The 27190-nt window shown below is 42.0% G+C and overlaps 2 protein-coding genes and 1 long non-coding RNA gene across 3 annotated transcripts in view; 1 reads left to right on the top strand and 2 right to left on the bottom strand.

Moving 5' to 3' along the window:
- Window positions 1-27190, top strand: part of LOC135201769 (complement component 1 Q subcomponent-binding protein, mitochondrial-like) — a 66861-nt gene that overhangs the window by 11692 nt on the left and 27979 nt on the right. Inside the window, exons 2-3 of the mRNA XM_064231015.1 lie at window positions 9789-9936; window positions 18925-19115. Of these exons, the coding sequence (XP_064087085.1) occupies window positions 9789-9936; window positions 18925-19115 (339 nt within the window). The remainder of the gene's footprint in view (window positions 1-9788; window positions 9937-18924; window positions 19116-27190) is intronic.
- LOC135201771 (uncharacterized) lies at window positions 24126-24729 on the bottom strand. Its single transcript, XR_010311601.1, has 3 exons — window positions 24628-24729; window positions 24403-24485; window positions 24126-24275 (listed from the first exon to the last, which is right to left on the bottom strand). It is a non-coding gene; the product is annotated as an uncharacterized LOC135201771 (long non-coding RNA).
- LOC135201770 (uncharacterized) lies at window positions 25465-26151 on the bottom strand. Its single transcript, XM_064231017.1, has 3 exons — window positions 26007-26151; window positions 25703-25867; window positions 25465-25568 (listed from the first exon to the last, which is right to left on the bottom strand). The coding sequence occupies exons 1-3, from the start codon at window positions 26128-26130 to the stop codon at window positions 25480-25482; spliced, it is 378 nt and encodes a 125-aa protein (XP_064087087.1). The 5' UTR covers window positions 26131-26151; the 3' UTR covers window positions 25465-25479.

A 27190-nucleotide genomic window follows, 5' to 3' on the forward strand; every position in this document is an offset into this window, starting at 1 on the left:
CTATTGGCTTGGGTTAGGATAGGTTAGGTTAGTATAGTTCCTTTTTATAATAGGTTTCCTTAGCCAATCCCTTCTTGAACATATGGCTCCCATATGTCTGGCAAATGCATAGGACCATTCCAGGGTGGCCATTATAACCCAACACCATGTCCATTCTCTCTCCCTGTGTTTTACCCCATCCAAAAACCCCCGTTCCCAAAGGGTCCACGATAAAGATGTCAGGTTAATAATAATTGACCGACCATAAATAATACCACTTCCTTCATCAGCAACACTAAAAATATAGGAAAAGTCAATTTCCAAGGTAATAAACCATGCAAAACTTTTCCCTAGTTTTACCAAAACATCTAGTAGGTCACTATCCCTTAAAACCTAATAGTATTACATAACTCACCCTAAACATCTAGCAGTTAGGTATGGGGTCATGGTTGGGAAACCAACAGGCTATCAAGTTTAGGAAATGCAAAAACAGTTAGAACAAGAGATGCACATATACCAAGCATCTACCCAGCATAATTAACCAAGGGTAGTGATTCCTTATTGAACATAAGGGTGGGGATTACTTAGTACCTGTCCACCCTCCTCCCAGGCCCCTCCAGCCAAAACCAGGAATCATAAATCAAAGTGATGCATCTTAACCCAACATAACTTAGGCTATACATACTCAGTGTATTTTACTGGAAGGGTTGACATGTGGTTACAGCTGACAACTTGTGCTGCCACCAGGAAAAGTGATTGGTTTCATTGGCTAGAAGGTTGTCTTTGTCTGGTTGGAGATTTTGTTCAGTGGATCATGAACTTAATTGTATACCCTAGTTAAAACAAGCTTCATAGTACCATGGGACAACCAGGATGTTTATGCCTTCCCACCACTCTGCCTGCTTCACTCTGTGATCAACAGAGTGAGGATCATTAAAGATCTCGGGATGACCCTTGTGGCTCCCAATTGGCCACATGTCCCCTGGTACCCAGACCTGCTGGCTCTTCTAGTCAAGTCACCAAGAGAGATTCCCTCTTGGCACAGCCCTCTACGTCAGCCACATGTAGAACGGTTCCAACAATCCATGGAGTCTTCAGCTCTTTATGGCTGGGAGACTATCCAGCATGTCTTGCATACGTGATGATTTTCTCGCCGTACAGCATCAGAGATGTCTGGATATTTACTGAATTCAATCCTCTGCTGCAATCTACCAAGGCAAATGGGCTGCTTTCTGTGCCTGGTGTCGTCAGCAGGGTCTCTCTCCTATCAGAGCCACTGTTCAGCAGGTAGCGGACTTTGTCTTCCTTCGCCAAGAGAAGCTCTTCTCTGTCTCAGTGATCAAGGGTTACAGTGTCACCCTAGGCGAGTCCTTCGCCTGAGAGAAATGTTTATCTCTTCCTCCCTTGAGATATCCCTACTCAGGAAGAGCTTCGAAAGGTCATGTCCTCCCAGGGAACTCAGGCCCCCTGTGTGGGATGTGACAATTGGTAATAGTAGTACTTAGGAACCTAACTAAGGCCTGTATGAGCTCTTACAAGAGTTGTCAGACAGGGATCTGACTCTCAAGACTGTTTTCTTGCTAGCCCTGGCATTGGCGAAGAGAGTAGGCGAGCTACACACTCTCCTTCAATGGTAAATACTCCTGGGGATGGAGATCGATTACACTATTTCGTCCCGTATTTCATAGTGAAGACTCGGAATCCGAGTCTTTTACAATCCCCTCCTTAGGAGACTTTGTTGATAATGATCCAGACGAGATGTTATTGTGTCTTTTTAAAGCGCTGCAGTGCTATATGAAGAAGAGTCGTTATCTCAGACCTGAGTGTGAATGACTTCGTTAGCACTGGCTAGTCTGAGAAAGATTTTTCCAAGAGCACTGTTTCTTTCTGGCTTCATGAGGTGATCAGATGGGTGTACAGTGCTTCAGGAGACAACTCTGCGAGCACACACCCTACACAAGAGCCCATGAAGTTAAGGGAATTGGAGCCTCTCGCATTCAAGAAGAATCTGTCTGTCCCTTCTCTTAACTACAGGATATTGCCCACAAGTCATTGGACGCTTTTTCTTTGGTTCCTTTGGTAGCTGCTCAACAAGTTGTGTAGTTACCCAGGTCCTCTAAGAAGACAGGCAACATCTTGCCTAAGGTGCATGGTATGATTGAGTGTGTGTGTGTGTGTGGTGACTGGTCCTCTTCTTCTTCCTCTTTCCATTAATTTGATCCTCCTCATGCAGGCAGAGGGCAAGTTAGCAGGCCATCACGAGCTGGAGTGGGCTCAGATGCAGGTGAGTTATACAATAGAGCTCCTTTCTGTAATTCCTTATCCTTTAAAGAACCAAACCCTTCCCTCTCTCTATAACAAGGGGAGAGAGGGACAGACAATGTTTAGCCCAATTCTTTGTATGGCCTATCATTGTCTCTGACAAGTAAGATTCTATCTTTGTTTCTTCTTGAATGATATTGATTTACACTCATCTATTTGAGAGAGTGCTCAGAGATCTGACAATTGAACAACACTTGGTTCCTATACGTACTTCGTTCGTTTTGTCAAAGGTGAGGCCTTCTTTCCTTGACCTGTGGACCAGGAAGAGTACTTAGGTGTGGTGAGCTACCAGTCAATTAAGAGACTTATCAGTGTCCTCCCTCCAAGAGATAAGTCTTCCTATATAAAAACTGAAAGGGTTATTTACCGTGTTGGATTAATGGACAAATTTGGAAGTAAGTAATTTGTATTTTTCCTAATTTACAAACCTGAGGTCTTTATACTTAATGCCCACCTCATACCACCCCTCAAGCTGGTACGATTACCTGGGCTGAAAGTAAAGTGATGCGCTGCCAACCATACACCATATTAAAAGTTTAATGTCTTGTTTCCAGCTTCATGGAATAGTAATTCCTCCTATATAAAGACCCCAGGCCTGTAAAGTTAGGAAAAATATAGATTACTTTCAAAATTGTCATTTTTAAAAGGGGAAAAGATTGAGAAGTTCTCAGTGGTCATGCACAATTTTTTTTTCAATTTATCAGTTTTATACATGCAACTTACCCGGCAGATATATACTTAGCTATAGACTCCGTCGTCCCGACAGAATTCAAAACTCGCGGCACACGCTACAGGTAGGTCAGGTGATCTACCATTCCCGCCGCTGGGTGGCGGAATCCAGACCATTCCCGTTTTCTGAGCCAGATTTTCTCTGTCGCTGAGGCCGGCAACAACTGTTGTTTGGTCTCTCCTGATTGGAATTCTGCTCATTTGCCGAGAATTGGTTGGACTCATTTGGTGAAGTACTCTTGTTTGTTCTCGGGATTGGTATACGCTTATTTTGGACTGAATTAGGACTTGGATTTGGTTTTTTCTATTAATATGGCTGAAGTTAAGGTGACACCTAAGTTTAGGGTGTGTGCAAGGGACGAATGCAGAACTAGGTTGCTTAAAGCAGAGGTAGATCCTCATACACTTTGTATTAAATGTAGAGGTTCTGAATGTGCATTTGATAGAACTTGTGCTGAATGTGAAGGGCTTACGGAGCAAGGATGGAAGGATTTAGCTTCTTATATTAAGAAAAGAGAGAAGGATAGAGCTAGGAAAGCTTCAGCTAGAAGCTCGAGTAGATCGTGTTCTTTTGAGCCTGAATTAGAAGCTAACAAGCTAGATGATGTTTCTCCCATAACCTCATCCCCTTCTCCCTGTGTTGAATCTAAGGATTCATTTTCAGAAATGGAAAGAATGAGATCCTCGATCAGGGAGCTTCAGGATCAGCTTAAAGCTATGGAAACACAAGGTAAGAGTGTCAGTGAATACAGTGACCCCAGTGCAGTGGAGGGGGCGTCTGATCGGCCTCCGCATTGCGTTTTTACCTTAGGCCTAGACCGCTTCCAAAGTCCCAGGACCAGGGGAGGAGGAATGTCAAAAGCCGCAGGGAGGATGTGGAGCATCCCCAATGATCAGGTGGCGTCCCTTTCGGCAGATCCTGAAGTAACTAACCCCAGGGGCTTGCCTTAGATAAGCCGTTAGATAGAAAAGGCATCCTGGAAGAGTGTTTTTCTGCGTCGGACTCCTCCTCGTCTAGGCGTGGATGGAGCTCTGCTTCGAAGTCTCGTCCGCTGAAGAGATCGTGGGTTGCGCCAAAAGGAGACGCTTTTGATTCGAGCCCTGAGCGCTTTCCAGAGAATTTTCCTTCGAGTAGTAAGAAGGCGAGAAGACCGTCTCCAGCGCCTCAAGACGCGACTAAACTTTTCCTGCTTAATCTACAGGAACAAATATCCTCCTTGGTAGGCGCTCTACATACGGATTCGTCTCGAAGGAAAGATTCCTCCCTTCCAGTGAAGAGATCGAAGTTTTCTTCTCCTGGTAGAAGAGAGGTTTCTCACTCTAGCAGGCGCTCGTCACCTGAGAGACACTCTCGTTCTCCCTTTAAGCGATCCTCTCCTTTGTATAGGAAGAAAGTTCCCAGCGGTAGCCGCTCGCAGAGCAAACGATCAGCTACGTCTTTTCGGAGAGGTCAGGAGTCGGACTCCTCTACTGAGGATCAGCATAGGCGTCAAGAGCCTAAGAAGCAGGATATTTTCAAACGCCAGGAGTTGACAGAACCTAGTAGGCGCCAAGAATATAGCAGTCGGATAGAGCCTACCAGACGCCAGGAGTCTAGTGAGAGGCGTCAAGAGCCTACCAGGAGTCACGACGAGCGCCAGGAGTCAAGCAGGCGCCAGGAATCAAACAAGTTTCAGGAGTCGAGCAGGCGTCAGGAGTCAAGTAGGCGCCAGGAGTCTAGCAGACGCCAGGAGTCGAGCAGGCGTCAGGAGTCGAGCAGGCGCCAGGAACCTTGTATGAGCTTAGGTCAGAGTAAGACCCCTTCGCACTTTATGAGTTCTTCTGAGAGTAGGAGCCCTTCACCTGGTAGGAAACAGGTTCCTGAGAGGAGATTTCATGCGTTTACGAGCTCTATTGCGCCTTGTGGTAGTAAGAATTTGTCGCACGGGCGACGTTTTTCTTCTTTTGACAGAAGTCCCTCGACTACTAAGAACCGCTCTTCTCCGAAAGGATCTCCTACAGCCGGAGACTTAGAAGAAGTCTCGGATGAAGAATTACCAGTGGATGTAGTAGTGTCTGATTATAAGAGATTGTCTTTGTTGTTGTTGCAGGAGTTCGGAGATAAGCTTCAACCAGCGGATCCGCCCTCTCCAGGATCTTTGCTATCCAGCACGAAGTCTCCAAAAGCATCCTCATTTGTAAAAATGCGTCCAGCCCTTAGTATGAAAAAAGCATTCAAAGGCTTTGGAGAATGGCTTAAGAATAAAAGAGAGGCGGGCAAGACTGTTTTTTCATGCCCTCCTTCAAAGTTGACGGGTAAACCTGGAAGATGGTACGATACCCAGGAACCTATGGGCTTAGGACTGCCTTCATCTGCAGACGCAGATTACGCTTCCTTAGTAGATTCGTCAAGGAGGCGCGCTCTACTATCAGCAAAAGCTACGTGGTTGATGTGTGAACTGGACCATCTCCTAAAGGGACTCTTCAGGACACTCGAGGTATTCAATTTTATGGACTGGGCTTTGGGAGCCCTTGCGAAGAGAGCCCAAGATCCCGAATTTGTATTATCTTGTCTGGACAGAGCAGTGATGGACGGTTCGGTGGAAGTGGCTGCCCTTTTTGGATCGGGAGTTTTGAAAAAGAGAGCAGTGTACGGTTCTTTCCTGTCCAAGTCAGTATCTCCTCTACAGAGGTCGACCTTAATATATTCGCCACTTTCTTACCACCTTTTCCCACAGGACACGGTGAGGGATATAGCAAAATCCTTAGCTGGCAAAGCTACACAGGATCTACTGACACAGTCAGCAAAGAGGTTCAAGCCTGCTGTTCCTTTTCAAAAGAAGGATAAAGCACCTTTTCAGCAGCCCTTTCGAGGAGCCTCTTCCTCCTCAAGAACCCCTTTTAGAGGTAGAAGACCAGACACCAGAGGAAGACCTTCCAGGAGACCCGCCGGGAAGGCAAAATGAAGAAGTCCTCCAGATAGCGGTAGGCGCCAGACTTTCGAACTTTGCCAGAGTCTGGGCGAAGAGAGGGGCGGACAGCTGGACCCTCTCTCTCCTCGAGAGAGGATACCTCATCCCTTTCAGGGAATATCCTCCCTTAACGAGAACTCCAAGGGAGTTAACAGCGAGATAAAAAGATCCTGTCAAGAGTCAAGCTCTCCTGCAAGCAGTAGAACTTATGTTGCAGAAGAGGACAATAGAACCGGTTCAAGATCTCCATTCACCAGGTTTCTACAACCGTCTATTCCTGGTACCAAAAGCCTCGGGCGGTGGAGGGCCGGTTTTTGGACGTAAGTGCGCTGAACGTCTTTGTGATCAAGAAGAAGTTCTCGATGGAGACCTCTTCCTCTGTACTTTCTGCTCTTCGTCCATGGGACTGGATGGTATCCCTGGACCTTCAAGATGCATATTTCCATGTGCCAATTCATCCGGCATCAAGGAAATACCTCAGATTCATGTCACAGGGAAGAGTTTTTCAATTTCGAGCGCTTTGCTTCGGACTGTCGACGGCCCCTCAAGTCTTCACGGGTGTCCTAAGGAATGTGGCGCATTGGCTACATTTAGAAGGGATCAGGATCTCGATGTATTTGGACGACTGGCTAATACGAGCAAAGTCGAAGGATCAGTGTCTGGAGGACCTTTCGGTAACATTAAAGATGACGCAGTCACTGGGACTCCTAGTCAACCTCGAGAAGTCCCAGCTGGATCCCCAACAGAACATAGTTTATCTGGGGATTCAGATGGATTCTTGGGGTTTTCTAGCGTCTCCATCAACAGAGAGAATAGAACGCTGCCTTACAAAGGTGTCAGTGTTTCTAGGGAAAGAGCATTGCTCCGCGAGGGAATGGATGAGTTTGCTGGGAACCATATCCTCGTTGCAGCAGTTCGTTTCCCTAGGGAGACTGCACCTAAGGCCCCTTCAGTATTATCTGAAGGAGAACTGGGATCAGAGTTCCCAGGACCTCGAAGAATCATTCAGGATCACGGACAAGATCAAGCAAGACCTTCGGTGGTGGTTAGACCCGAAGAAACTCAGTCAAGGAATATCCTTACACAAAGAGCCCTCTCCGAGCGTTGTTTGCAGGACGCGTCGGACGTAGGGTGGGGGAAGGCAACGTTGGGTTCGGAAGAAGTGTCGGGGAACCATGGAAGGAGCTCAGGTGTCCTGGCACATAAACAAAAAAAGAGCTGAAAGCCATTCACTTAGCTCTCGTGCACTTTCAAAAACAGATCTCAGGATCGATCATCAGTCAATTCGACAACACGACAGCCCTAGCGTATATCAGGAAGCAAGGGGGAACCCATTCATTCTCCCTTTACGAGACAGTGAGGGAGTTGTTGCTTTGGGCGCAAGAGAAACAGATCTCTCTGCTAACAAGATTTATTCAGGGAGAGAGAAATGTTCGAGCGGATCTGCTAAGCAGAAGAAACCAAGTACTCCCCACCGAAGGACTCTCAACCCTCAAGTGTTGCGATCAGTTATGGGGAAGCCGAAACATGACTTGTTCGCAACCAACTGGAACAAGAGGTTGGAGAATTATTGCTCCCCGATCGCAGATCCAAGAGCAATAGCGATAGACGCCTCTCCTCATGGATTGGAAGGGAATAGACGGGTACGCTTTTCCCCCTTCAAACTAGTGAGGGAATTAAATAAGGAAGTTCGCCTCCTCAGAGGGAACGAAATTGACTTTGATCGCCCCCTTTTGGCCAGCCCTAGATTGGGTGACAGAGTTGCTGGAGTGGATGGTGGATCTTCCCAGATCGCTCCCACTAAGGAACGATCTTCTCAAACAACCCCACTTCGATAGGTAGCACAAAAACCTCCCCGCTCTAAGTCTGACTGCTTTCAGACTATCGAAGGACTTGTTAGAGCGAGGGGGTTTTCTCGAGAAGCTTCAAAAGCAATCGCAAGAGCCAGGAGACCATCCACGTTACGGGTGTACCAGTCGAAGTGGGAGGTGTTTAGAAGATGGTGCAGGACGCATGAGGTATCCTCTTCCAGTACCTCTATAACCGACATTGCAAATTTTCTTCTTTACCTTAGAAGAAAGTGTGGCCTAGCTGTATCTACGATCAAGGGGTATAGAAGTATGCTGGCCTCGGTTTTTTAGGCATAGGGGTCTGATGTGTCGGACAATAAGGGACCTACATGATCTTATTAGGTCTTTCGAGACCTCAAAAGTCAGAATAATAAGAATCCCAGTTGGAACTTGGATATAGTGCTTCATTATCTTATGTCTGAAAAATTCGTACCTGCCAATAATTCTTCTTTTAGAGATTTGACAAGGAAGTCTCTATTCCCCTGTTCGCCTTAGCCACGGCAAAAAAAGGGGTGTGAGTGAGCTTCAAGCGTTAGAAGGCAGAGTGGGTTTTAAGAAGGAGGCGGCAATTTGCTCTTTTAAACCTCTCTTCTTAGCCAAGAAACGAACCCATCAAAACCGTGCCTAAAGAAGCTTCGAAAGTGAAAGCAATCTCTTCTCTTCTTACAGGGGGAAGAAAACAGGAGAAGACCCTTTGTCCAGTAAGAGCGCTAAAATTTTATTTACAAAGAACGTCTCTTTTGGGAGGTACACAAGAAAGTCTTTGGTGTTCGGTCAAGGATCCGACAAGACCGATTTCAAAAAACGCCCTTACGTTTTTCATTAAAGACATTATTAAGGAAGCGCATCTTAAATGTGTGAAGAACAATTTAAGCTCCTCAGAGTGAAAGCACACGAAGTGAGGGCCATAGCAACCTTAATGGCTTTTCATAAAACGTGGTCCCTTCAAGCCCTAATAGAGTCCAAGTATTGGAAGTGTGACTCGGTGTTCGCCTCTCATTATCTAAGGGATGTGAGAGTTACTTATGAGAAGTGCTTTTCACTGGGAGCGTATGTTTCCGCGGATTTAGTGCTGGGAGGAGGAGCTGAGGTTAATCCTAATTAGTTTAGTTTATGTAATTTTAACATTATGGTGTTTGGTTTTTATGGTTGACTGGAAGAGGGTATAGGCAAACCCCTTTCAGTTCCTGATTTAACATGGTTCGGAAGGCAGGTGGTCGGGATTAACTTTTGGTCTCCTCGTTGTGCATTATGTAAAGCCTTAAGCTCTGTCATGTAAGAGGGCTAGCCCCTATTGATAAGATACAGGTCAGGCTCTGCCATGTAAGTGGGTAAGCCCCATTGGTACGATCCATGCAGGTTCTGTCGCGTAAGCGGGCTAGCCCCCATTGACATGATCCAGAAGGGGTGTTCGGTCATAGGTTGTTTACCTCGCTGAAGCTCTTGAGGCATGCAGACTAAATGACAGTAATCATGAAGTCTTCTGCCCAAACAGGTAAGAACCAAGGATTGATATCCTTGTTTCCCGTTATTAAAAAATTTTTGTATGTATATAGCTGTCTCTTACCCTCCACCAAGGGTGTCAATCAGCTAAGTATATATCTGCCGGGTAAGTTGCATGTATAAAAATGATATTGTTAAGATACAATAAAGTTTTATACATACTTACCTGGCAGATATATACGATTAAGGGCCCACCCAGCCTCCCCTCAGGAGACAGGTGGAAGAGAAAATTCTGGCAGGAAAACGGGAATGGTCTGGATTCCGCCACCCAGCGGCGGGAATGGTAGATCACCTGACCTACCTGTAGCGTGTGCCGCGAGTTTTGAATTCTGTCGGGACGACGGAGTCTATAGCTAAGTATATATCTGCCAGGTAAGTATGTATAAAACTTTATTGTATCTTAACAATATCATTTTTTCCATTTTTAGCTAATAAACAATTCTATCTCTTGCAGGTGATAGGGAACTTGTTGAATTTTTACAAGAAGAAATTGCAGCTGAAAAGAAGTCTATGTCTCCTGGTTTGCCTTCACATCTTGATGACTTTTCCGTTAAAGGACGTGATGCAGAATTAACACTGACAAAAAATTTTCATGATGAGCAGTAAGTATATTCATCTTTGTGTCTCTTCTTCACTTTGTGTGTACATAGCTTCAAATATTCAACCCTTTCACATTCCAATGACATATATGAACGTAATCCAAATTTAAGTCCTTCACTTACTGATGATGTATCCAAGCAGGAAAAAAAAATACTTATAGAATAAGTAATCAGCTGCAAAATGAAAGAAAATAGAGTGGTTACCTTGAAAACTGTTGGGGATATGTTTCTGAACAAATAAAGGTATGAAAAATTTTTACGCTTACCACTGGAGTCACTGCCACTGCCCACAGATGTAAATGTCACAAGAGTCATAAGCGAAAGCGTTAATGTAAAAGATTTGTTCCGACCAGAAAATTCTGGTTATATGCTGCACCCAGGTCAGGCCTGTGCCCCCAGGGGTCGAAGACCACGCCATCCTAATGACCTATATTCAGTCCTTCTCTGGCCCTTTTCCTTTGTCCGTGTGTGTGTGCTTTGTGTACTTGTGTCGTGTTCATGTGCGATGTCGGCTTCGGAGCCTCAACGTCGTTGCCCCGGTCCTGAAGGACGGGCTTGTGGAGCTTTTCTCTCGCCCCATCTAATTGATCCACACTCTTTGTGTGATTTGTTTAGGGGGGCGCTTGCTCTAAAGCCAACACGTGCGTGGGGTGCATTTCTTGGCCATCGTATCAGTGGGATTTGGCTTCCACTTAGAAGAAGAAGAAGTCTAAAGCTTCGTCGGCGAAGATTTCGCGGGGGTCGAGGAGTGAGAGCAGCAGCAGAGACGGTGGCACCCCTTCACCTTCGGTATCGTCAGAGAGGAAGTCTCCCGCCTTTCTACAGGTTCTTTCTCCTGCCCCCTCCCAGCGAGGGGGCCTAGGTGAGTCCGTTGCCGGGTCCCCCCCAGGGGGGGTCCCGATGAGTCGTTTCCCCAACAGGTGGTACTGGAGGGACTGCTGGTCGCGGTTGCAGCTACAGGGCTCCCCGTCCTGGTCCTCTCTCTTAGCATCAGTGCAGGGGGGGGGACCCGTCCCTCCCCTCTGCGGAGCTTCCCGCTTCGCCCCTCCCCGCTGTGGCTCGCCTCGCTGCGGCTCTTCCCGCTCTCAAGCGGAGCTCGCCGCTCGCAGTTTACCCAGTCACGGAGCCACCCAACCACCCAGCTCCGACCCTTTTCCCGTACTCCGGGTAGATCCCTGGTGAAGGACGATGCCTTCCCGTCCTGGGGCTTCCCGTCTAGGGGACAGGAGGAGCCGGGGGTGGCCTTGGGAGCGGCCTTCAGGGGGCGGTCCCGCTGTGATAGGGGTGTTCCCGAAGCGGCCGAAATGCTCCCCGCGTTCCCCCCGCGACGGGAGTCGCCGGAGGAGAAGCAAGAGACGTCGGGATTCGTCAGGGGAGAGGAGTTCTTCAAGTTCCTCCTCAAGGGAGCGATCCTCCCGTAGGAGGAAACGCTCCTCCAAGAAGAGATGCCATCATGGGAGACGCAGGAGACGTAGCTACTCCTCGTCCTCGAGCGGCTCTTTCCGCTCTCATCGTCGTAACCGGGATCGTAAAGGGAGTGACAGGCGTCGGGACAACTCCCCCCAGGGGCGGCGGCGTTCTCCTTCTCCGAGGGTGGCCCCCAGGACAGTCTCTCACGGGAGGTTCCCAGCCGTCTCCCTCCCTACTCGTCCCTCGGTCCTGGTGGATCCTGCCTCAGTCTCGTCAGCCATAAGGTTGGCCTCCATGACCAAGCGGGCTCCCTTCTTCCGTGTTCCCGCACGCTTGTCGCCTTCGCGGATGGAGCCTAGAGCCGATACCTCCTTAGGGGGTTCAGAGCCCCTCCACCGCTCAGGTATGAGTCCCTCCTCGGGGCGGTCCAGGCGTTCGGGGCATCCCCCCTTGCAGGAGACCGGTGTGCAACCTGGTTTAGGAGTCCCTCTCCGGGGAGCTTCTCCAGCTTCCCTCCATCTAGGGTCTGGGGCCTCTCCTCGGTCGCAGGACGCTGAGGAAGAGACCCTTTATCCAGGAGGTACTCCAGAATGTCCTGGAGGAATTGGGTCCAGTGGATGAAGGTTCAACTTTTAGGAGAGTCCTCTCTCTTATTAGGTCCATGAACCGGCTAGAGGAGCCAGCCCCGACGGTAGAGGACAACAGATCCATGGCAGTGGACTTTCTGTTCAGTAATCCAGAGGAACCCAAGCCCTCTCTCAGCCTCCCTAGGTCCAACAAAACGGAGAAGGCCCTGACGGTGGTGGAGAAACTCATTGCAGGCTCCAGTAACTCCTTACGTTGGCACTCCTCGGCTAGGCTACTCCCAGGGTCTAAGCCGAGTCAGAGGAGGCTATATGCCCTGGAAGGTGCCCCTCTCCTCCCCAAATCCGTGGAGGGTAACTTGGCAGCCCTAGCGCCTGGACTCTCGGAAGAGAGGCTCACATCGGGACTAGTCTCCTTCTCTCACCAGGCTATGGAAGTCACCGCGTGGACCTCGGTTCACGTGGCTTCTTGGTTAGATCTGTGGTCCGGGGCGGTAGCCAGGTTCCCCACCCTCCACGACTTGAGGGACGAGGCCTCTCTTGCCCAATTCAAGGAACTAATTTTGTCGGGGGCTAAGTCCCTGGGCTTCCTCACGACCCAACTGGTCTCGTCTTGGGCGAACTGGATCTTGAGGAGGAGGGATTCTGTGCTAGCCAAGCTCCCTAGGAGCATTCCAGAGAGGGAGCTAAGGACCCTTCGGAACGCCCCAGTGGAAGGAGCTGCTCTCTTTCCGGAGAAGCTAGTGGAGGAGTCTGTGGAACGGGGGAGGCTAGAAGTTCAGGCAATGGTGGAGAAGGGAGCCCTCCAGCAGGTGGTAGATCACTCCCCCGGGTTCTTCAGTCGACTTTTCCTGGTGGAGAAGTCGTCGGGGGGATGGCGACCGGTCATAGACTTTTCGGTCCTCAGCTCATTCATCCTAGACGCCCTTCAAGATGGAAATGCCACGCTCGGTGCTGGCTTCCGTGAGGGAAGGGGATTTCATGATGTCCCTGGATCTCAAGGACGCCTACTTCCAGATCCCGGTACACCCGTCTCCAGAAAATACCTTCGCATAAGTTGGGAGGACCGGACCTTCCAGTTCAAGTCGCTCTGCTTCGGGCTGGCAACGGCTCCGCAAGTGTTCACGAGGGTGTTCTCCCTGGTGTCGTCTTGGGCCCACAAGAGGGGTATACGCCTTCTCAGGTACCTAAACGACTGGCTACTCCTTTCCTCCTCAAAGGAGCGCTTGGTAGAACAGAGAGACGCCCTCCTGGCCTTCTGCAAAACCCTGGGAATTGTGGTGAACTGGGAGAAGTCCCTTCTAGCTCCCTCCACCATGATGGTGTACCTGGGGATGGAATTGGATACGGAAGTGGGGCGAGCTTTCCCCTCGGAGGACAGGCTGGCAAACCTCCGAAAAATTGCCTGCAACTTCCTAAGCCACCCCCCCGAGACCGGCAAAGGAGTGGCAAAGGCTTTTAGGCCACCTGGTCTCCCTGGAACCATTCCATAGGAGACTTACTCTTTAGGAGGAGGGCGAAGGTTAGGGGAGGGAACGGCCCCAAAAGGTGATAGGTCAGAGGAGGGGCGACTGCTCCCCTTAGAACTCAACCCAGCCCCGTTATAGTGGGTGGTTGGTTCGGAGGGGTGCAAAGCAAGCTTGGTGCGGGTATAACCAAACCTTGACAAGTAAAACTGTGGTTTGTACTGAGAACCATACGCACTCATGCGTATCTTACCTGAGTATCCTTGATTCCTTGCTCCAACCAAAGGCCCAGGGATAGCAAGGACAAGGATTAGGGGGGGTTTGAGGAAAAGCCACACACTCATACACACCGGCCCGTCCACTCCAAGAAGATTGGAGAGGGGACCTAGACCTGTTGTTGGCCTGCCACCACGGGGCCAATCTCAAAGGCATCGGCTCCGAGATCCTCCCAGTTCTGGCAACAGCTCGAGAGGCAACCCCCAACCGGTGGCGAAAGACACGGTAGGGGGCCTCGACTCCTACTTCCTCCTAGGGAAGCGGTTGTTACGACCCCTCTCGGTGCAGGGGATATGGTCGCAAGAGCAGAGCACCTTCCACATAAACAAACTGGAGCTCTTGGCAGTGAAGCATGCCTTGGAAGCATTCAAGGAGGCAGTTGGAGGACGGTGTGTCTGATGTGCGACAATGCCACGGTGGTCGCCTACGTCAAGAAGCAAGGAGGCCTGAGATCAAGGGATCTCTGCGGATTGACGAAGGAGATCTTGAGCCAAACCTTCGCCCTCCTCCTAACGAGTAAGTCTCCTATGGAATGGTTCGAGGTAAGTATCTCGCATCGGAACAAATCACAAATTCTTGGTAATTTGTATTTTTCCTAGCGATACTTACCTTGAACCATGGAAGTAATTTCCCTCCCTTCCAGCCCCGCTGAAGCTTAGGGGAGACACCTCGGAGTTGAGTAAGAAGGACTAACTATAGGTCATTAGGATGGCGTGGTCTTCGACCCCTGGGGGCATAGGCCTGACCTGGATGCGGCATATAACCAGAATTTTCTGGTCGGACCCGGATCGACATCCGGGAATCTCCTATGGAATGGTTCGAGGTAAGTATCGCTAGGAAAAATACAAATTACCAAGAATTTGTGATATTTTAGTAGACTTTGACTTTTATTATAATTTTCTTCTGTTACATTAGTCGTATAGTTATTTTCATCTCGTATGAAATTATGGACAGTCTTATAGGGTACCAGTTGAAATGTGGAGAATACTGACAACTCATTTACACTATGTATAGCTGTTACAGTTGCCATGATTTCTTTTCCAGTACTTCAACATGTTCTTTAATGGACATAAGTAGGAACATGTTTTATTAGATAACTTAATTTTCATCCTTGGTCATCGCTTAAATTTTAGTAGAGTAAGATTTTTATATTAAGATCTTAAGTAAATTTTCTTGAAAATGTGTTGAAATCTTTTCATGGCACTTCAAATTAGTGTAGGATGTGGGACCAATACTTGGGTTTAACTCATAGTGTTACATAGCCATATGAACAGAATCTAAATAAAAGGATAATTTTGTGTTTTTTATCTGATTCCAAGGTAGAACCCGTATTTATAAGGTTATGTTTTAAGCATTTATTTTATAGTTCATTACCTCTGCTTTACCTTCCTGGAAATAACAATTAAGAAGCTGACTAGTTTGTCTGGATACTTTTGTTCATATCTTAAGATCCATGGAGAAAGCTCTTAAGTGCCTCCAGTGTACATATGTGAATGGTTTTAGTTAGAAGGAAGGGAGTGTGCAATTGGCTAGACTTACTTTTGACCACTGTCCTGCTGGCAGAGCTGTATATTTGTGTAGAGCTTTAAATCCAACCCCCTCCGCCCTTTTTTTTATTTATTTATTTTTTTTATACCTTGTCTGTGAGATGACTTTCAACAGGTGGTGGTGGTCAGTGGTGGGTTCCAAGTTCTGGCTGGTGAATCCTAGGTGTTTTATTTGCTGGGATGCTCTGGTAAGACTAAGAGATATGTTGATTATTTAAAACTTTTGGAGGATAAGTTCCAGTCACGCAACGTACTTGGAGCTCTTGGTCATTTTGCTGTAGACACAACCACCAAGTCTACACCCATTAAAGGGCATATTTACTTGGGTGAATTTTCAAAATTTGCAGTATTTAATACGATGTATCATAAAAGCAGTGGGGAAATAAGTTAGTACAGGCGGTCCCCGGGTTACGACGGGTCCGGCTTACGACGTTCCGAGGTTACGACGCTTTTTCTTAAATATTCATTGAAAAATCCGCCCTGGGTTACGACGCTTGTTCCGAGGTTACGACGCTGACGCTTCCGACGCTCCGAGTTTACAACACTTTTAAAAAACATATTATGATAAGAATCCTTTATAGTTTAGCACAGTTTCTCTCTCTCTCTCTCTCTCTATCTCTCTCTCTCTCTTTGTATTTTCGAAGAAAATAATCACTAATTTTCTCTCTCTCTCTCTCTCTCTCTCTCTCTCTCTCTCTCTCTCTCTCTCTCTCTCTATACTACAAAGATGTATGTTTTTTAGTATGATAAATAAATGATTTACTATTTTCAAATATTAATATTAATTTATACAGCAATAATATCAATTCATTGAAGAAAATACCATAGTGAATTAGTAAGATTTTAGCTTATATTTAAAAAATTATCGAAGAATGAAGGAAATCCCAGTCTTCTCTGTTGAAGGAAATCCCAGTCTTTTCTGTAACCTTTCCAGGTACTAAAACTGTCAGATATATATCATGTTCTGTGACAGCCAAAAGGGGGAAGAGCTGGGGGAGAGCTGCAGTGGTGGTCCTGACATTTCCCCCCCCCCCCACCTCTCTCTCTCTCTCTCTCTTCTCTCTCTCTCTCTCTCTCTCTCTCTCTTCTCTCTCTCTCTCTCTCTCTCTCTCTCTTCATTTACTGAGACTCGAGATTTTTTATGTAACTTGTACTATTTGTTTTTAATACTTTCAATAATAATAATAATAATAATAATAATAATAATAACTGTAATTACAAAATTCATATGTGATAGTATTTAAAGAAATACAATACGTACTAATCTATCCATGTCACTTTTAATTAACTAATCTATCCATGTCACTTTTAATTGAGTCATAGTGGTAACGCCCTCCCTCTCTTTCACTGGAAGCGTTAGAAACAACGAGATAAACTCTCTCTCTCTCTTTTACCGAGATTAAAGAATTTTTATGGTACTAGTATGTAAAATGTTTATTGATAAATTTCAGTTATTTAATAATAATAATAATAATAATGATAATAATAATAAAAAACTTTAATTACAAAATTCATAATGGTCTTATTTTAAAGAGATGAAAATGACCTTTCCATTTCACTTGTAAGGATAATTCCTCTTTCTTACTGAGATGAGAGAATTTTTATGGTAGATGCACGTGTTATTATATTTTCAATAATTATAAGAACAATAATAATAATAATAATAAATAGAAATAGTAATAATACGATAAATAATTTCAAAAGAAAATTCTTCCCTGTCTTTTTCTGTATCAATTTCCCCACCTCAACTCGAGTGACACTCAAGCTTAACAATGCCATACAATGGTCACGAATTTAATGGTTTTATGTACTCTCTCTCTCTCTCTCTCGCTCTCTTCTCTCTCTCTCTCTCTCTCTCTCTCTCTCTCTCACTGAGATGAGATCATTTTCATGGACGTGTATGTAATAAGTTTATCATTAATATTTTCCAATAATAATACAAGTACAAAATTCATATCTGAGTATTTTAAATACAAAAATCATTCCATTCTCTTTTAAACAACTCTCTCTCTCTCTCTCTCTCTCTCTCTCTCTCTCTCTCTCTCTCTCTCTCTCCTCTCTCTCTCTCTCTCTCTCTCTCTCTCTCTCTCATTTACTGAGACTCGAGATTTTTTTATGTACTTGTACTATTTGTTTTTAATACTTTCAAATAATAATAATAATAATAATAATATAATAACTGTAATTACAAATTCATATGTGATAGTATTTAAAGAAATACAATACGTACTAATCTATCCATGTCCACTTTTAATTAACTAATCTATCCATGTCACTTTTAATTGAGTCATAGTGGTAACGCCCTCCCTCTCTTTCACTGAAGCGTTAGAAACAAACGAGATAAAACAACTCTCTCTCTCTTTTACCGAGATTAAAGAATTTTTATGGTACTAGTATGTAAATGTTTATTGATAATTTCAGTTATTTAATAATAATAATAATAATAATGATAATAATAATAAAAACTTTAATTACAAAATTCATAATGGTCTTATTTTAAAGAGATGAAAATGACCTTTCCATTTCACTTGTAAGGATAATTCTCTTTCTTACTGAATGAGAGAATTTTTATGGTAGATGCACGTGTTATTATATTTTTCAAATAATAATAAGAACAATAATAATAATAAATAATAATAGAAATAGTAATAATACGATAAATAATTTCAAAAGAAAATTCTTCCCTGTCTTTTTCTGTACAATTTCACCCCCACCTCAACTCGAGTGACATCAAGCTTAACAATGCCATACAATGGTCAACGAATTTAATGGTTTTATGTACTCTCTCTCTCTCTCTTCTCTCTCTCTCTATCTCTCTCTCTCTCTCTTATTCTCTCCTCTCTCTCTCTCTCTCTCTCTCTCTCTCTCACTGAGATGAGATCATTTTCATGGACGGTGTATGTAATAAGTTTATCATTAATATTTTCCAATAATAATTAAAAGTACAAAATTCATATCTGAGTATTTTAAATACAAAAAATCATTCCATTTTCTCTTTTAAACAACTCTCTCTCTCTCTCTCTCTCTCTCTCTCTCTCTCTCTCTCTCTCTCTCTCTCTCTCTCTCTCTCTCTCATCTCTCTCTCTCTCTCTCCCACAAGATACTTGTCATACATTTGGTGTTTCTATTTCTTCCTTTTATCTCTCTCGCTCTCAGCAAAAGAATTGATAGACAGACAAACATAATTGCACAGTCCTCTCTTTCTCTCTTCTCTGGAGAAATATATGTATTTATGGGAGGGGGAAAAAGTTGCCTACAGACATTCATTTCAATCTATTGAAACCTAAGGAGTTATTTCTCTCTCTCTCTCTCTCTCTCTCTCTCTCTCTCTCTCTCTCTCTCTCTCTCTCTCTCTCTCTCTCTCTCTCTCTTTGTATTTTAATGAAAATATACAGTAATTTGTGAATACACAGTGTTGCATGAAAAAACGTAAATTAGTGATAATTTTAGAGATACGGCCCTAAGAAAATTGCAAATTAGTAGTGAAATTTTCCCTGTGGACATGTTTTCAAGAACGTCGTTCCGGCTTACGACGATTTTCGGGTTACGACGCGTCTTAAGAACGGAACCCCCGTCGTAACCCGGGGACCGCCTGTATTTGTACTAAATAAAACAAAGATTTTTGTTAATTTTTCATATCCACCTTATTTATTATTACAGTATAATTCAATTTAAAGTTCTTAATTTTGACTAAATTTTATTTTCCAGGATAACCATCACACTAAATGTAAATCATACAGTGGACACAGAAGGTCCAGTTGAAGGGACACAAGAACCTGATTTAAGGAGTCGGCCAAGTTTTGAAGTTGATATTAAAATTGGATCAAAAGTTATGTCATTCACATGCTCTTACGTCAATCCAGGGGAAGCTTTAGCAGAAGATCAGGGTCAGAATGAAGGTAAGTGCAGTGTTGGTTTTATTGCATATTTGTGTAATGTAAATTAAAGTTTACTGTTGAAAATACATGAGACGATATCAAACTAGTAGAGCAAATAATGTAACAAAATTTTAAGAATTTGAGCATGCATTCACAGATTGTTATGGTATATATATGAACATTAATCTCAGTTTTCTAACAAGGGATTAGTGATATAGAAGAATCCTCCCTGTGTTTGGGGGGTTAATCTGGTCTGTGTTGTTTTATAGCTTTCAGAGAGGTACTACATTGTCATGCACTAGTACTCCAAAGAACCTTACTTCTGTTGATATGAGTTATTACTGTGACCTATTGTTGTTCTCTCTCAGCTCCAAAGGTCTATCACAAGTATCAGTAATGGTCCTAAGTGGTTACTTGCAATGATATCTGTTGTACAAAGTTAAGGCAGATCTTCCTGATGCTAAGATTCACACCAAATCACTGTATTGTTGTAGATGATGCACTAAGGTGGAATATGGAAGACCTCCCATCAGAACAGTCTCCTTCAATTGGATATAAGCAGGGAGCTCCTCTAAGGAAAAGAAATTGCTGGGCTAATCTATGCTCATGAACAGTAATTGAGATTCAAATGTATTGGCCTCTTCCTAATCATCCTGATTACTCTTGCCTGTTGTGTATACAAAGTTGTACTATTATGAGATGACCTGAAATTATCCTAGCACAAAATTATCTAAGCAGCTTAGCTTGCATCTGGGTGGTTCAACTTCTTCCAATTTTTGGACTTGCAGAGAAGGAAATTGACTTTTAATTTTAACCAATAAATGGCGTTAATTACAGAGAAGGAAATTGACTTTTAATTTTAACCAATAAATAGCGATAATAACTATGTTGGAAATGAGACAGCTTTTAATCAGTGAGACCAATCTAATGGAGTGCCATAGATTCTGATATTGTATCCTTTGCTGACTCGCACACATAATTTAACAGTGGTTGATATGAAAATGATGACCAGATGATATGGAGAGTTCAGGAAATGATAGTAGTATTACATAAATGTTGTCAGATGATGATGGAATCGAAGAGTGTGTGTCAGATCCCGTGTATTGAAAAGTGATATGGAATTTTATCCCTCTCTACATTCATATACAGTAGTACCTCGAGATACGAAAGGCTCAACTTACGAAAAATCCAAGTTACAAAAGCCAATGCGAAAAATTTTACTGCTCTACATACGGAAAGTTTTCAAGATACGAAAGGTTGTTGCTGTAAAGTCCCGAGATTTGCCCGGATCACCGAGAACAATTTTAAAACTCCCGCGCCGCCAACTGAGTAAACTCGCCACCATCCTCCCGCTCTCCCATTGGTTCCTGATGCTAGTCACCCCATAAGGTCCTGCTCTCCTATTGGTCTGGATCTACCCCTTGTGCTTTAAGTATTCTATTGGTAAAAGGTTGCTGTAAATTGAAAAACTTATTCATGCAATACATTTAATAAAAAAAACATTAGGTAAAGATAGAATAAAGAATAGAAATGAATGGTTATTATACTGTTTGGTAGTTTCAGTAGTTGAAGAGAGATAATGTAATGAAAATTTATGGCTTACTGTGTAAAAGTGATTGCTTGGCGATCGTTCGATACTCGCAAGTGCTGGATGTAAACGGACGTTTGGAAGTTTTTTGTTTTTGTTTATTATAGTTAATGGTTACTTAATAATTATTTGAAATGAGTACATGCAATACATTTAATAAAAAAAATTGTGAATTAGATATCATAAAATATAAAATAAATCAAGACTGCCAATAAATACGTATTTTTTAGAATTCTTCTTCTGTTTTATTATTACGTTACGTATACGCATGTTTCATTATAGCTGTCAGTAACTCGGTATCTTCATTAGGTAAAGATGGAATAAAGAATAGAAATGAATGGTTATTATACTGTTTGGTGGTTTCATTAGTTGAAGAGAGATACTAATGACAATTTATGGCTTACTGTGTGCTAGGAAAAATGATTGCTTGGCGCTCGTTCGATACTCTAAGACGGGTAAGAGCTGGATGTAAACAATCGATCGGAAGGTTTGTTTTTTGTTTGTTTGTGTATTATAGTTAATGTTAATTAATAATTATTTATTGAAATGAGTACATACTGATTATTTATACATTTTATTGGCATATTCTAAGCTTTTAGCTCTTAGGTTTAGATGTCAGAATCATAGACTAGGCTACAGTAGCAACCGCTAACATAGGCTAGGCTTATTGCTAAGGGACATATGCTAAAGTCCTAATATAGCAGTAAAAATGGGGTGAACATTACATGCAGTTGAATATTACTCAAGTATGTACAGTATTTTGCCTTTTTGGAGTCCTATTTCTTCCGTCGTAACCCTAGAACATGTGTTTTAGGCCTGGAAATATAATTTACTGGGGTGCTTTTGGAGGGGCTTGGAACAGATTAGCCATTTTACATGTAAAATGTGTTCCAAGTTACAAAAAACTCATAATACAAAGGCCGTCTCGGAACGGATTAATTTCGTATCTCGAGGTACCACTGTATATATATATATATATATATATATATATATAATATATAATATTATATATATATATTATATAATATATTAATATATATATTATAATCTATCTATATTATATATATATTATCTTTATATATATACTATATATATCTATCTATATATCTATATATATCTATATCTATATATATATATATATAATATATCTATATACTATATATTATCTATATATATCTATATCCTATAATATACTATATAATATCAATATTCTATATATATCTATATATTCTATATAATATTATATATCTATAATATATATATATATATATATAATATGGATATAGGTATATATATATCTAATTATTATTATAATATATTCTATATAATAATAATATATATATAATATATATAATAAGAAATATAGGTATTAATATATATAGATATAGGTATATATATATATACTATGATATAGGTATACTACTATATATAATATATATATATATAATATATATATATATATATATATATATCTATATATATATATATATCTATATATCTCATATATATATATATATATATGATACTATATACTATATCGTATAATATCTATATCTATATATATATATATCTATATATATATCTATATATATCTATATATATATATATATACTATCTATATACTATATATATAGATATATTCTATAATATATATAATATATATATATATATATATACTATCATCTCTTATATATATATATATATATTATCTATTATCTATTATATATATATATTAGTATATAATACAGGCAGTCCCCGGGTTACGACGGGGGCGTTCCGTTCTTGAGGCGCGTCGTAAGCCGGAAAATCGTCGTAAGCCGGAACGACACTTGGAAATATGCCTTAAACTAAGAAAAAAAAAGTTAGAGACCTTACCTGTGTGACATGCAAGTAGATTGCATGATGTGTAGTGTGGTTATTCCAATGGCAAAGGATGGTTCTTGAAGGTATAATTCTTTATTAAACTCTTGTGACACTAAAAAGCACAATGTACTACACTTAATCCTTAGGTTAGATTATACACTAAACACTATATATATGCACTGTACACTTCGTAGTAGTACGTATGTATTTGTTAGATCCTGGAGTACACTAAAATCCCAGTCTGGTAGCTCTGGAAGGTAAAAGTATAAACACAATTAGTACAAAATACTACACAAAGTCCTGAATGCAATATGTAAATTATAGATATCAAGAGTAAAAGAGTTAATGTATGTTAATTAATTCCTTACTTTTAGTTTATAATTCCTTACTTTGAGTTATATCAAGAGTAAAAAAGTTAATGTATGTTAATTAATTCCTTACCTTTAGTTTAAATTTGGCATTCATCGTAACCCTGGATGGACAAAAGTCTTATGTGGCCCCATGTGGCCCCCATAGCCTACATCATTCAGGGGGTTCTGGAATGTACAAAAAAATAATTAGTATGTCAGTAAGTACTCTATGCATAGTAAGTTACATACAGTAATATGCACCATACAGTGGTTTAATATCACATATATAACAGTATAAAACTTAGTTAATGTAGGTGTTTAAATTTGCAATTCATTCCTTACCTTTAGTGAAATTTGGCATTCATCGTAACCCTGGTATGGACAAAGTCTTATGTGGCCCATAGCCTACTACATTCATTCTAAGATGGTTATGCGGCCCCATGGGGGATGTACAAAAAATAATTAGTATGTCAGTAAGTACTCTATGCATAGTAAGTTACATACAGTAATATGCACCATACAGTGGTTTAATATCACATATATAACATGTAGTATAAAACTTAGTTTAATGTATGTTAATTAATTCCTTACCTTTAGTTTAAATTAGGCATTCAAGTAACCCTGATGGACCCAAAGTCTTATGCCCCATAGCCTCCATCTTCAGTTTCTGGATGTGGCCCCTTACCACATTCATTCGTTACAAAAAATAATTTTGTCAGTAAGTACTCTATGCATAGTAAGTTACATACAGTAATATGCACCATACAGTGGTTTAATATCACTGGTATGCATTATTGTAAATGATTGGTCTACCCCCACCCCCTGTTCAGCAGGGAGTGTACAGTACCAATTCCATGAGGGACCTTGATCACTTATCCCATGTGAGAGATCTTGGTCACTTTTTTTTAGTATAAAACTTACTTAATGTATGTTAATTACTACTATGTATAATTCCTTACCTTTATGTTATGTAGTAACCCTGAACCCTGACAAAAGTTTTATGTGCCCCATAGCCTGCATCATGGAGGGGGGTCCTGGTTTTCTGGAATGTACCAAAAAAGTATCAAAGTTAAGTCATGTTATGTATGTTTAGTAAGTTTACATACAGTAACCATACGTACAGTGGTTTATAACATGTACATATGTACATAATCAACTTGGTTGGAAATTCCTGTAAAAAAAAGTTATGTACGTTATGTAATATGTACTACTGTAATGTAAAAACCTTACTGTTCATACTTTGTTACACTACATGTTACATGTGATACGTATACTTTCCTGAAGGGTTTTTTCCATCCAAAAATGGTGCTTCTACTTGTAGTAGTTATCCCTTGATGACACTTGTAGTAACAACCTGGAGTTGTGTGAAAAATGTTGGTTCTGGAAGGAAAAAGTAACAAAATAGTGTACAAAATATACACTACAGAAAGTTGTGAATGCATATGTTAATTACTGTAGATATATCAAGAGTACTAAAAGAGTTAATGTATGTTAATTAATTCCTTACCTTTAGTTTATATTTGGCATTCAATGTAACCCTGGATGGACAAAGTCTTATGTGGCCCCATAGCCTACATCATTCAGGGGGTTCTGGAATGTACAAAAAATAATTTTGTCAGTAAGTACTCTATGCATAGTAAGTTACATACAGTAATATGCACCATACAGTGGTTTAATATCACATATAACATGTAGTATAAAACTTAATTTAGAAATTCCTTACATAACTTACCAACTTTTAGTGAGTCTCAAAGCTGTTACCTAGGTTGTGGGAGATGGAGGTGGAGGTGAGAGCTTTCATGATAAGGATGCATTCCAAACCTAACTTCAGTGTGCTTTATCACAGATAACAGGCTAGGATGATGGGCAGTCTGGAATGAAGAATTAATATTAAAGGACAGTATGTAACCACTTAGGTGTACAAAATTTATTGTACGTATGCAAACATTAAACACAACTGAGAATTCCTTACCTTCAGCAAAATGAAGACATGTAGGCTATGTAGAGGTCTGGTTTATGTAAGTCACAGGTGCATGCCAGTCTGGAATGATAATGTAATACATATGATTATAGTATGTATGTTACATACATAACATGGTTATTACATATGTAATATTAAAACATTAATAAAAAAAAATGTCCTTAACCAAATTCTAGTGGTTGGCTTGCTTACTGGGATGGCCATATGGTACATGAGAGTGGGTGGCTGGGCTATGGAGTGGGATGGGCAGGTTGCTTGTGGGAGTCTGGAATGATAAAAAAGAATATATAAAATGATAGTTACTACTACTGTAACTACTGCACATGTTATTACTGTTTTGACATATGAGTGTGTAATACGTATGTTCAAATATAAAAAATGAAGAATTCTTTTACCTGAAGGAATGGGAGAGGTGATACTACTCGTATCAACTGATTTGGGCTCTGGAGAGGTGATACTCGTATCAACTGATGAGGGAACATCTACATCTGGAAAGAATGATAGGGTACATAAATATATTATAAGGTGGATGTAATTGTAGCATATGTACACTTAATAATAAAATTTCTATTAGCAATTTATAAAACATTTTATACAAATTTGTTAAGGATTCCTTACCTGAGTATAGGGCGAGGCATCAAAACCATGGAAAGGCTCAGGGTCATCTGGGTCACTGTCACTATCAAAGGGGTCTGAAATGGAAAAAAAAAAAATAATAAGGTTATGCAACATCAAACACATTGTACCACTATGTAAGTTAGTGTACGTATGTATGTAGGGTGTAAACAATTTCCAACATGAAAATGAGAAAAATGAAATTGCTTACCTGATTGTACACGTGCAGGTGGGCGGGCTGATACAGAGGGTCCAGGTACAGGGGGATCTGGAACTGTCACAGGTAGTACAGGGAGATCTGGAACTGTCACAGGTAGTACAGGGAGATCTGGAACTGTCACAGGTAGTACAGGGGGATCTGGAACTGTCACCACTTCTGCAATAAAATTACAAATGATGAAAATTAATGAAGTTACAATTTACTCTTACATTTAGTTGTTACATTAAAAAATTAACACATTTTAATATGTACACTGTAAACACATAAATTAGTGAAACAGTTCAGAATTCCTTACCAGGACTAGGAGTGGGAGGTGGTGGTACTGGAGACTTGTGAAAGAAAGTGTCAAGCCTGGACTGCACACTTCTCTTCGTCTGCTTCTCCTTCAGGGTCTCCTTGTAGAAAGTCACCAAATCCATGATTCCTCTTCTTTGATTTTGTCAAACCTAGAACGTTAGGGTCTTCTGCCTCAAAGAAGCCAAGGCTCTCTCCAGATGAGTAAAACCCTCTGACAAGCCTTTCAGTTAATGACCTGGGTTTTGGCTCTGGTGCCGCCTCCTCTTCCTCAATCATTTGTTGTTCAAGTTCTAGTAAGTCCTCTGCAGACAATTCCTCTCCATGGGAAGCCAGCAGCTCTGTTACATCATCAGGTTCAAGATCTAGTTGCAGCCTCTTGCTTAGCCCTACGATCTTCCTCGTCACAGTCTCGACGTCTTCTGCCTGGTCAAAGCCTTCAAAACTGTGCACAAACTGTGGACACAGTTTCCTCCAGGCCCCATTTAAAGTGGTCGTCTTCACCTCGTCCCAAGCACTTGCAATGTTCTTCACTGCATCTGCAATGTTGTAGCCCTTCCAGAATTGCTTCAGTGTCAACTCCTTGTTAGCTTCTATGGCCCTCAAAGCAAAACGTATGGTCCTTCTAAGGTAGTAAGCCTTGAAATTAGCTATTACTCCCTGGTCCATGGCTGTATCCAGCGATGTGGTATTGGGTGGGGAGGTACACCACCTTCACATTAGGATGCATGTCGCTCAAATTTGAAGGGTGACCAGGGGCATTGTCCAGGACTAAGAGGGCCTTAAAAGGCAGACCCTTCGAAGTCAAATACCGCTCCACTGCTGCACGAAATGGTCATTGAACCAATCTTCGAAGACCATTAAGGTAACCCACGCCTTCTTGTTAGATTTCCAAATCACAGGGAGTTGACTCTTGAAAATGCCCTTGAAAGCCCTGGGATTCTCGGCCAAATACACCAGCAAGGGCTTCAGTTTCAAATCACCACTTGCATTGGCCCCAAACAGCAAAGTCAGTCGCTCCTTTCCAGCTTATGGCCAGGTGCTTGACTTTCTCCTCCTTGGAAAGGTACGTTCGATTTGGCATTCTTTTCCAAAATAATCCAGTCTCATCCACATTAAAGACTTGGTCAGCCGTGTAACCACCATCCATTCCCTAATTATCTCAGCCAAACCACCTGGAAAACT

Source organism: Macrobrachium nipponense, chromosome 28 (genome assembly GCF_015104395.2).
Source record: "Macrobrachium nipponense isolate FS-2020 chromosome 28, ASM1510439v2, whole genome shotgun sequence".
Taxonomy (NCBI): Eukaryota; Metazoa; Arthropoda; class Malacostraca; order Decapoda; family Palaemonidae; genus Macrobrachium; species Macrobrachium nipponense.

What these genes read in the sequence shown, in the direction of transcription:
- LOC135201770 (XM_064231017.1), bottom strand. Translation starts at nt 26,130, where the DNA reads ATGGATTTGGTGACTTTCTACAAGGAGACCCTGAAGGAGAAGCAGACG. An exon ending in ACCTCCCACTCCTAGTCCTG is followed by an intron (nt 25,868 to 26,006) that starts GTAAGGAATTCT and finishes ATTTTATTGCAG; the next exon opens with AAGTGGTGACAGTTCCAGAT. An exon ending in ACCTGCACGTGTACAATCAG is followed by an intron (nt 25,569 to 25,702) that starts GTAAGCAATTTC and finishes TTTCCATTTCAG; the next exon opens with ACCCCTTTGATAGTGACAGT.